General features: G+C 38.0%; 1 protein-coding gene across 1 annotated transcript in view; it reads right to left on the reverse strand.

Annotated features, from left to right (window-relative positions):
- Positions 1 to 12083, reverse strand: part of LOC132103118 (myocyte-specific enhancer factor 2D-like) — a 63260-nt gene that overhangs the window by 19842 nt on the left and 31335 nt on the right. Inside the window, 3 exon segments of the mRNA XM_059507959.1 lie at positions 590 to 724; positions 7049 to 7252; positions 10454 to 10894. Coding sequence (XP_059363942.1) covers positions 590 to 724; positions 7049 to 7252; positions 10454 to 10507 — 393 coding nt within the window. The 5' untranslated portion in view covers positions 10508 to 10894.

The following is a 12083-nucleotide window of genomic DNA, read 5'->3' on the forward strand; positions in this document are numbered from 1 at the left end:
CCTGAATCGGGACCCAAATGAGTCAGAAGTCTATTCCTGGCAAACACGATACAAGCATCAGTCAAAGCAGAACATAAGAAACAACAGAACACAGAATCAAGCCAGCTATAAATCACAGGCGCATTTGAAAACGTGGATTGTCAGGATCAAAGGGATGCGGCCTACACTCGCCCTCTTGTCCCCGACTGCCCTCTCCTGGCCCAAGCACACACATTCAGAGGGGATTGAGGGGTGGTGGGAGGGGAATGGGGTGAGAGATGGTTGCTAGGTGCTCTGTGAGTTGGTTGCCGGGCCGACAGCAGGCTGTGTGAGTTGGTTGCCGGGCCAAAAGCAGGCCTCTTCACACAAGTACTCACTGAAAGCCTATAGCTCTGCATCATTTTATCAAACTCCTCGTCTATCTTTTTGTACTTCTCCTCTGTGTGAGGTGTTAGGGAGAATGGCTCCTCGGGGTCTGGGCTCTCCGAATCCCGATGCTCTTTCTTGTTCAGAGCCTTCATTTATTTCCGACCGAGGATAGAAGAGAGAGACAGAGAGGAAGAAAGAGAAGGAGGGAGGTTAGAACAACAAGGTAAAGAGGAATACTCACTCCGTAGCGTTTGAAGAGGTTGTCCAGCTCATCGCTTTTGTGGAATTTGTCCTCTTGTAACGGACTTTGGTCAATTGAATCGTCCCCATCTGGCTCTGGACTGTTGCACCCGTTAAAGCCTTTCTTTCTCAACGTCTTAAAGTATTTGGAATAGGAGAAGAAAGGGATAGGAGCATATTTCACATTTAGAAACACAAATGTCAATCAGAAAGAAACAGCACTGATTTATTAAACTTACAGAGTAATGTGTGACACATAAACCAAGAACACTGTACATCAGCAGATTGTTTCTTGAAGAAGTGAAGAGGCTAAATTAGATTTTACACATCGACTTGGAAAATGCTGAAAATGCACAGCCCATAGAAAACCGTGGGCTGAAAATAAGTTACACGAGGCTGAAAACGAGAGAAACTCAGCCTGAAAACAGACTTTTTTAAAGAAGATTTTCCAAACAAGATTTTCTCTAAGTAGCTTTGATGGGGGTATCAAGGCTGAATGGAAAACAGTTTTCAGCACTGCTTTATTCCTTTTCATAGAGGTCATAGTGACATTAAAAGTGTGCAAAGAAAATACAGCATAAAACAATGTAACCAAGAATTTTTTTTTTTTACACTACCGTTCTAAAGTTTGGGGTCAGTAAGATTTTATAGTTTTCCAAAAAAGTATCTTATGATAAAATACAATAAAAGAGTCATATTGTAAAAAATAATTCTATTTTCTATTTTAATATTTTTTTTTGAAATGCAATTGATTCCTATGATGAGCTGATTTTCAGCAGCCATTACTCCAGTCTTCACTGTCACATTATATTCTAGGAATCATTGTAATATGCTGATTTGGTTCTCAAGATTTTTTCCATGATACTTTGAATAATAGAAAAATAACAGCATTTATTTGAAACAAATCTTTTTTAACATCATAAATATCTTTACTGTCCCTTTTGATCGATTTAAAGCATTCTTACTGAATCTTACTTATCCCAAACTTTTGAACTGTAGTTTTATATTATATTACATTAGTAAATTAATTGAAATTAACTAAAATGCAAGTGGTGAAGCCTAGGGTGTTGTCAAACTGTTGCTATGCACTTGCTAAAGGTGTTTTGAGTGGAAAAAAGTATAATCACTTAGAAATTTAAGAAACACACCTTTCCACAAAACGCTGTACAATTGGAGGCTTTTTGAGGTCACAAATCAAGCATTGAAATGAAATATTAAGAAATAGGGGCTGTTGAAATACCTAACCCAAAGAATGAGCCTTAGCAAGCAATGCTACCAATTTATGGATTTGATGAATGAGGACAAAAATAAATAAATTTCAAACATTTGAACTAGCTCGATCGTTCAAACATAACACTCTCTCGCTCTCGCACACACACACACACACACACATAGAGAGAGTGGGTCAGCTGATCAGCCTGTCTCTGAGTTGGCTCCATCTGTTCACCTGTCCCTGTATTTCTCTGCCTGCTGTCTCTCCTTTATGGGGCGGGTGCGTGTTTGTGTTGCCAAGGGAAGATTCCCCTGCAGAGCTCCGCTGCCTCTGACTGGCTAACCTCGTTCAGTAGCGCTCCTCCCCCTGCAACCGCTTTCCTTCCCTCCCTCTGTACGGACCCCTCTCTCTAGCTTCCCCTTCCTGTCTTTAAATTATTTCATCTGTTACCCTTCGACCTTCACTTTCTTTCTTCTAATGTTTCTGGATGTTTTTTTACTTCGGGTCTCTTTTATAATCCAGTAATGCTCTCATTCTTCCAAGACTTACTGAGCTGACTCATTTCTGTCCTCTATTCCCTCCATCCCATATCCTCTTTTCAAACTCCCATTTTCTATGTGGGATGTTAAAAGATTTGAGAGGGGCCAAAGGTAAAGTTTAAGAATCTGCCATTGAAAAAGACACTGATCTGAAAATGAGGGGCCAATGGTGGTTCATGGTCTCAAAACATACACATAACTCAATTTCTCAAGTGTGTGCTGATATCTAATGCAGGCAGAATGTCATGTCACCTTACATGTGAAGTGTGTAAAGCAGAGAAGGCTGCAACCCCCCCCTCCGGCCATCTCTTGAGAACATGCTTAAAGCCTCGGCTTCGCCACAGCCAGCCAGTTTACACAGAAGACAGCATCCAGATACACCCATCTGACAGATTAGCGGCCCCTCCGAACCCTCCACACCTCCTCTTCTTCATCCTTCCATCTCAATTCCTCCTTTAAAGGCAGTGTGTCTGCCATTATCAGGCGAGTCTGACTGTAACTCATACATGAGGCTAATGGAATCATTTGAGCAGCTGATCTGGACTGATAGCTCACGGCTCAGCCCACTGTGGAGGTGGATCTGAGAGAACAAGCTGAAGTACACCATCTCGATATCGAAGAGGGCTTAGCCAATGTCCAGCACACACAGATTTCTCTCTCTTACAGACAAGAGGTTAAGAGTTCACAGTCATTTCATCTCGACAATCTAACGCTAGTGGTCACACTTGAAAGGAACTGCTGCTGTCAGGCATGTCAAAAGTGCTGGTGGTGCCGACTATGGTGACAAGCAGGTACTCAAATTCTATTCCGTCTGTAGCATTTGTAATTTAGACTATTACATTTTGTACCTAAAAGCTGTCTGGTGACTCCTGAAGACTCATAAATGTGCACTTCCTGGTCAAAATCCCAGCTTGGCGTGGCATCAGTGTAAACACAGCAGGTTTTTGCCACTGTCTATTATTGTAATTCATAATAATTAAACGGTAATGCTGATAATAAAAAGAGAAAACCACTTACTGTGTTACTTTATTTGTTCTTTATCACCATTTGTTTTAATAAAACTTCATTTTAAAACTTTACTTAAAACTTTTTAATTTAACTTAATTGACAAATATGTCAAAGGCTATATTACATTTTCTACATTTAATTTGTTAATATTAATAATAATAATATCAACTTTTTTTCAAAATAAAGCACTGTTAAATAGCACATTAATATTTGCTATGGTCTCAAGCTTAACCTTGATAATTGTGAAATTTAACTGGTATTGTTATTGTTGTGACAAAACTAGCCAATGTTTTTAACACTTAACTTTCCAGCTCAATATGGCAATCAACATTCATCAGAGATGCTGGGCCTTCTGACATGCACATCAGGTCCTATAAAACCCAATAAATGATGCCGCCTGAGCTGTTTGAATCTTCATTTTATCTAGTCGGATTTGACTGGATTGTGAAAAATGAATTATGACAATATTAATACTATTATTTTCTTCGCCCACATGACCTTGGTTATGTCAGAAAAATAAACATTGTTTCAGAAGCAGAGAAAGTTATTAGATTTTGATGAAAGATTATCATATTTTTCATTAGAAAGGTGAGGATGATGAATCACACCAACCCATTTATTAAGAAAAAAAAAAAAAAAAAAAAAATTATATATATTTATATATATATATATATATATATATATATATATATATATATATCTCATGTTGTTTTTAAGTCCCCACTGCCTCTTCATCTGAGCTGCTTATGAAAAAGGGCAAAGCCTTCTTACCACCTCTTTTCAATCTCAACTGATATCTACAGGATCTTCATCCTTAAACACCCACTCTTCATCTCTCTGTCTCTTTCTCCCTCTCTCTGTCTCTCTTCTGATTGGGATCTGCAGTCAAGCAGATTAACAAGCTCTGGCAGAAAAAGCAGGCAGCCCCCATACATTCACACACGCACACACACACACACACACTCTCACACACTAGGCACGTGCAACACGAGACAAGCGAGGAAATGAGAGCAAAGAGAGAGATGTGGCAAGAGAGAAGAAGAGAGGCTGTGTGAGTACATATGCATCTGTTCAGTCATGCATCAGTGTGAAAGCATGCCTGCCTGAATATGTGTGTGTGTGTGTGTGTGTGTGTGTGTACAGTGAGCTGTAGTGTGAAGGTGAATGAGGGTTTTTCTCTGGGTAAATGTAAGCCACTTCATAATTTATAAACAACAAATCTCCCTCACTTTATTGAATGGCCTCGTTTTGCCTGCATGTCTCTCTCTTCCTGGTCTCTTCCTAAGTCAAATAACCAAGTAAAGCAGAGAACATGTTTTTAATTGGGCATGAACCACAGAAAGGGCCTTCTGAATGGTACTTCCCCCGAAAACATCAGGCCAGACACTGGGATCTCAGTGCCAGGTCTGCCTCTACTGTCACTCTGCCTCTCAATATTGCATGAGACAGCCTTCAGCCTTTACACACACAAAGCAGCCCAGTCAGGCTTGAGCTGATGTGGCCCACAGCGGCCTAACGCCCTCACCACAGTGCATGCACACACACACACACACACGCGCACGCGCACACGCACACGCCCACGCCCACACACACACACCCACCCACCCACCCACCCACCCACCCACACACACACACACACACACACACACACACACACACACACACACACACACACACACACACACACACACACACACACACACACACACACACTCTATCTCAAGAGACTTCTGCAGCTGCACCCAACAGGAAACATGCACCTGTACCACTGGGGGCTTCTGCAAAAGAGTCATCAGTTTCTCAACATCAAACACTATACAGAATTATTCACCCTCTGATGACTGCATTGTAAAATGCAAGGCATTAACATCTAATTTTGAAAAGTAATTCTAAAAATCTACAGAAATAAACTTCTGTACACACACACACACACAAATTTTAAGTTTAAAAGGAACAGTTCACCCAGAAATTACAATAATGTTATGATTTACCCACCATCATGCAATTTCAATCAACATTCAGTTATTTTTATATTATTTGACTCATGTGACTTGTGCACTACATCCTGGATCTTCCTAAGTCATGATAGCTTTGAGTGAGTAAAAGACCCAAATTCAAGTGAGCCGAACTTGAGTACCAGTTCTATCCAATAAAAAGAAACCATACTATCTGAGACCATCTCTTACTCTTCCGGTGAGATTATATGATAGTTCTATAAGTTGTTGTTCACTAATAATCTTCTTTTCCAGTGAGCTGTTAACTCGAGGACCAAATATCCAAATCATTGAGTCAGTGAGCTAAACTTAAGAACCAAACCTGGTCCATTTGCAATATGAGCCATTATTTTCAACAAACCGCATTTTCCAATTAATAAATTGCATTGAGCTACTCATTATGGGAAACAGCTGCATTAAGGTGCATGAAGAGGAAAAATAAAACAGAGTACAGGTTCAAAATACCATGAGGGAGAGTAAATGACAGAATTTTCATTTCATACTAAGTAAACTATCCTTTTAATTCATATTGTGTTGAATACTATCTGAGACATTCTTCCACTGCTGCTGTTCTTTCCGAGTTAATGTTACGCGCCCCATAACAACATGCCACACACATGCAGTCGCCATCTTGTGTTGGACAGGACAGACACCGGATGGGCACCGTGTGTGTGTTTGTGTGTAAGCCACTTTTTCCTCTCTGGCCAAAGGCAGGAGGTGGTAGAGGGTGCAGCTGTCCCTACCTCTCCTGTCCCACCATCGTCCAGGCAGTTAGCCAGCGGAATATAGAGATCCACAAGCCTCTGAACAACCCTTCACGCTCTCTAGACGTGCACACACACTCTTTCTCTCAGATGTGCTCGGCCTCCTAATGGAAGAGTGTTTAGCTATGCAAAAGCCTTGGCATTTCTTGAAGAATTTGCAATGTTGTGGATTTACACTATGGTATAACCAATGTATTTTGGACATGGTAAAACCATAATATTCTAAGAAGCAGGGCTGTGCAATTAATCGCATGCGATTGTCATGGACATCTCATTAGTAAAGCCTCATCAGGATCTGTGTATTAAATGCCGCTCCATCTGAAAGCAGATGATGGAGATTTACTACTAATCAAGGAACTGGCTTTACTGATGAGATGCGCATGACAATCGCATGCGATTAATTGAACAGGCTTACTTTTTAAGAACCTTGGAGTAGCACGTAAATAAAGCAATATATAAATTAAGTCAAATTAGCATCGTAATAGCATGGTTTAAATCAATAATGAAGCTTCACTATGTAATAAAACAATGAATTTAGCTTTAGTTACAGTATTAGATAAAGGTCAAAATAAATTAGGAGAAACGTTATGAAAACAAGTCATTGCAATTACAGACTTTTCTACTTGGAAGGGATCATTCTCAGAGGACTTGTGTGTTGGGGGGAAAACAGTACGTAATTTGCTCTGCGGTTTTAACAAGGTTTTTGTGAGGAAAAACACAAATTTACCTGGCCTCCTCAGGGAAAACTAGTCCTGACCAAATTAGGCTATTGACTGAACTACTGCAACCGAATTAACACGGTTCACCAAAGACAGGGAGGAAGGAAGGAGTGAAGAGAAGGAGCAAACAAATAAAGGATGAATGAACCCAACAAACAAACAAAACAATTTCCTGCAACCTGAAATTGGAAGGATTCATGGTGGGTTTGTACGTCTGTGTTACCTCAATGATATCTGCATTGGTCCTGCTTTCGTGCGGCTCATTGTACTCTGTGTATTTGAGGAGTACTTTGTCCATGTCGGTGCTGGCATACTGGAAGAGCTTGTTTGAGTGATTGAAAATAATGAGGGCAATCTCACAGTCACACAACACACTGAGCTCATAGGCTTTCTTCATCAGACCAAACTTCCGTTTGGTGAAGGTCACCTGTGGATAGAGAGAAAGATGAGGTTGATGATGATGGAGGTGAAGATCTTTTATTTGCAGTGAAACAAGAAAGAAGATACTAAAGTTATTGTCCACTTAAAACAACCAATTATGCACATTCATGTTTTTCCAATCCCATATAGCTTTCTTTCCTCAGTGAAACTTTAAAAGAAGATATTCTGAAAAATCGGTTTTGATTTTCAATTGAAATTTAATTATCACAAATGAGGATTGGAGCTTTCAAAATTCAAAAAGGATGCAAAAGCACCATTATTATATCATAAACATGTTATCTTAAAATAATAACGATAAGATATATGATTATTTAAAGGGATATACTGACATTTAAGACAATCTTGACGTGCTGAGCTCTTTAGAGTTCACTTAACAGTTAACTGGGGAGATGCACATGCAAATTTGGCTATAAATTGCCATTAAAAATGCTGTTAAAAATGACACTAAACAAGGAGAAAAATGTTGTTAAACATTAAGAAAAAGAGGAAGACAAAGTTAGACAAGGATGAGTGAAGAGATGAGAACTATATCTAATGCAATTTTCTTCTCAGGTAAATTTGTCTTATTTTAAGGATGTTAGATAACTTTGGGAGACAAAGTCACAATTTGCACTATGGTGTCACAATGGTGCTTTTGTGTTATTTTCAAAGCGTGAAAGCTCCAGTGCCCATTCATTGTCATAGAAAGGTGAAGATGAACCAACTACATTCTTCAAAACATCTTTTGTAATTCAACAGAAGAAAACAAAGTCATAATGGTTTGGAACCACATGAGACCGAAAAATATAGTGACAGGATTCTTTAAATATTTTGTGAACTACTCCTATGGGAATTTTTGCAGTGCACAGAGGTTGACTAGGTATTAGCCACAGATTCTTCTCTCTCAAAATTTACCGGCTTTCTACCACTTTCTTGCTCACTTTTAGCAAAAGTGCCACCTCAAGAAAGAAAGTTTTTCTGCTTTAACCCAGGACTCCTTAACCTTAACAGCTCGACAGTGTTAGCAGACAGTGATTGCATCTCTGCAAATAAAAGCCCTTTTCCTTTGAGTGAAAGAATCTTCTCCAGCTCAACAATCAAGGAGCTGATGTTCCTTCTCTCCACGGCAGCACCAGGATAAACACCAGCAACATAATTGCCATCGAAAATAGAAATCGCAGGGTAACCAATGGCAACAGGAGAATACAACTTTATCACTGTGAAGAATACTGAGGTAGCGACCTGACTTCTTTCCACTTCTCTCTCAATCCAATTAACCTCAGGGCCGATTGCTTACCTACTGACCTTTACCGCACACGCAGACTCAAGCTCGCTCTCTCACCTGCTGCTGTCTGTCAGTTCCGGACGCCTCCGTTCTTCTACATCTCTCTTCTCTACTTGACTCATTGCTGGAGTTTGGTAATTAAAATGCACATTTTATTGCAGCAAAGACTGTAGTTCATATCCTCTTTTCATACTCTTTAATTCTTTAATTGCCCAAATACCTGTTACACCACAGGAAGATCGGAAGGACAAGATGTAGAGAGCAGAGTAGTTTTCCAGAAGGAATCTCAATTAAAAGTGATATTTAGTACAAATTGAGGCTTAATGTGGGTCAGACAAACTACACAACTCTTTTTTTTGTAACTTAAATATGATTAGTCAGGCACACCTGAGGGAGACAGAGAGCGCTGACACAGCGAAGCAGGCTAAGGTTGAGTATGCACACCTGCCCCGTTCAGAGTGACTACCACTATCAGCACAACTGTGACCAAAAAAACATTTCCCATACCTTCACAGCCATCTTTCTAAGAGATTACACACTAGTGAGTGGAATTTCTAACTCTAAACCAAACACCATAATTACTTTCAAAGCTTTCAATTGGATACTGTTATGAAGTTTGTGATTTAACAGGTTTTATATGAGAGGTTTACATGAGTGGAACATGGGGAGCCGAGAGAACAGAAATGAACCTTAGGTGAACCCCACTTAGCTGAATATAACAAAATAGCAAAAATGAAAACAACTTCTTATGTATTAATCTAAACAAGTCAAACATTGCAGTGTTTGTATAGTTAATAAAACTGCTTAAACAAAACGTACACAAAAAACTATTATATACTGTATATTTATATCATTTATTTGTTTCAGTGCTTGATTAAAAAAATTCGTTATCTGTTTGATCTTTTTTATTTATACTAAATTATACTAATTTATACTTTTATTTATACAGATTTTTTTTGTGGTTAATTTATTTTTTTACATTTTCAAACAGATACAATTGTTCATATTTAAATTTTATAAGGTAACGCATTACCTATGGCAGCCCTAAAATACTACAACTTAAAATTAAATGTACTCATAGACTAAAACAAACTAGTGATGCACAACATTATAAATTTAGCAGATGATAATTATTTTCATGTTATGGCTGAAAACTGATATAATTGGCCGCTATGACATTTAAATTTTTCTAAATAAATTCACAATAAAGATTAAAATCAGTTAGAATTGAATGTATGTATCACAAAATTAGAATGTACTGTATAAAAAATAGATATTTGATTTTCTAAAAATCAACTATATTATAATTATGTATCCAGTAATATCCAAGGTCAGACAAATCCAGATGAATTAATTTAACCAAAAATCAGGCAGTAAACAATATGGTACCGATTTAATGCACATTTCTGAAAAAAAACTAATACTAAAGCTCAAATTAATGTAAAGTAATAAAAACGGAACAAAATCCTGCTGCATCAGTTGAGCCATAAACTGAAAAACTGCACCACTCAAACAAACAGCAATGCTTTGAAAGCACCAGTGTTTGCATCCTAAAGAATGAAAACCTATCAGTAGTTAACTTGTAGTTGTCTCTGCTTATTAAACTATTATAGGAAAAAGTACTTAAAAAGAAAAAAAAAATCCACACCTCAACTATAAATCAACCAAAACCTTGCACTGGAGGAGTAAGATTTGATTTTGCCTCATGCTGTTTGCCCTCTACAAGATGTCTAACTTACAGACGCAACTTAAGGCAACTCAAGAGTCACAACTAATAAAAAGGTTTCCAGTTCTAATCCTGTGTATATTCCAGAGATAGCTGACGAAATGAATTATTTTCAGTTACGTATTCAAAACTGAAAACAATTCTCATATGTTCAGCTAAAAACACTGATGCTGCAGACCGTCAGGCTTTGCACTCACCTGTCTGTTACGCTCGTCTGTGATTCGCTGGATCTGGATCTTTTTCCTCCCCATGGCTGCTGTGATTGGCCGAGCAGGGGTGGGGGCAAGGTTGGAGATGTGGTGAGGTTAGAGGTCAAAATTTCTTGAGGCAGTTACAGGAGCACGAACAGCGACTAGTCGCCTCTGTGTATGAAGATGTGTATGTGAGAGAGTCTCTCTCTCTCTCTCTCTCTCTCTCTCCGTATGCCACCTGTCTGAGGCAGCTGGGCTCACCCGTCTTCCTCCACTGATAAAAAAAAGGAAGGAGGGAAGGAAGAAAGAAGTATGTGGCCTCCTGGTAGGGCCTTCAGATCATGTTCTGCTCGGGGTGCATGTCATCCGACAGGTGTCTTTTCTGATATCCAAACCCCACTGGAAAAAAATCTGGTGATGAAGATGATGATGGTCTTGTGATGAATTCTGTAAAAGAAAAGAGACAGAACTTCAGACAGAAGAAATAATTTTCTTTTCTTTCTGTGACTAAATTACTTTGCACATGTATTTAGATCAAAGTCATTCAGAACAAAAGACAAATGGGCTCCTTACAATATTATAGCAAAAAAAAAATATTATATTTGCAATACTTTTTTTGATATACTAAAAATGTATCATATATGTTGGTTAACTCATCAAATGAAATTTGCAATGCATCACATATACACAACTGGCTTGGTAAGAATATTTTTATGTTTTTGAAAGAAGTATATTATGCTCACCAAGGCTGCATTTGTTTTTAATCAATGTGTTACAATAAAACAGTAATATTGTAAAAAAAATACTACAGTTTAAAACAACTATTTTCTATTCTAATATATTTTTAACTTATTTCTGTGTTGACAAAGCTGTATTCAAGTCTTCAGAAATCCTTTTAATATGCTGCTCAAAAATGAAACCGTGATTATTATCAATGTTGAAAATAGTTGTACTGCTTAATATTTTTGTGTAAACTGTTTTTCTTGAATGACTTAAAAAAAAAATCTTACCAGCCCCAAATTGTGAACAGCAGTGTATATCAATATTAATATCATTTATTTATTTATTTACATAATTATTTGTTTAATTTTATATAATTAATTGTACTCATTTAAGAGCCCAACAAACTCCAACAGAATTTCGATTATATGTTTCTGCTCATGTAATTTTATTGTGTCATAAAAAACTTTTTGATTAAATAATCCTTTTTTTTTTCATAATTTCAAACACAAAGCCTTTACCACTGGGCCTGTCAAATATCTTGCGGTCTGTGATTATTGTGTCACTTGCTCATTCACCCCTCCATCTAATCAAATGAAGGGTGAAATTTTAGCCTAAAAAAACTTTAGGGTTCCCGCACTCTCGTCAGTAAATTTCCATTGTTTTTCCAGGATTTTTGCAAATCCATTTTTAAAGACTGGACTCAAAAAGAGTAATTTTTAGCTTAAATACTTCAACTAATCATAAAATAGAATAAATGAATTTCCATGACTTTTTTTTTTAAAGACAATGTTACTTTCTTTTTTATGCATGGAAATCACACTTTTGAAGTTCCCCAATATTGTTAGGTGTGACGAGTGGGGCGGGGCCGAGGGACATGGGAGCGAGGCCGGGGGAGTGATTGGAGATGAACTAC

The sequence above is a fragment of the Carassius carassius genome, chromosome 24 (genome assembly GCF_963082965.1).
Source record: "Carassius carassius chromosome 24, fCarCar2.1, whole genome shotgun sequence".
Taxonomy (NCBI): domain Eukaryota; kingdom Metazoa; phylum Chordata; class Actinopteri; order Cypriniformes; family Cyprinidae; genus Carassius; species Carassius carassius.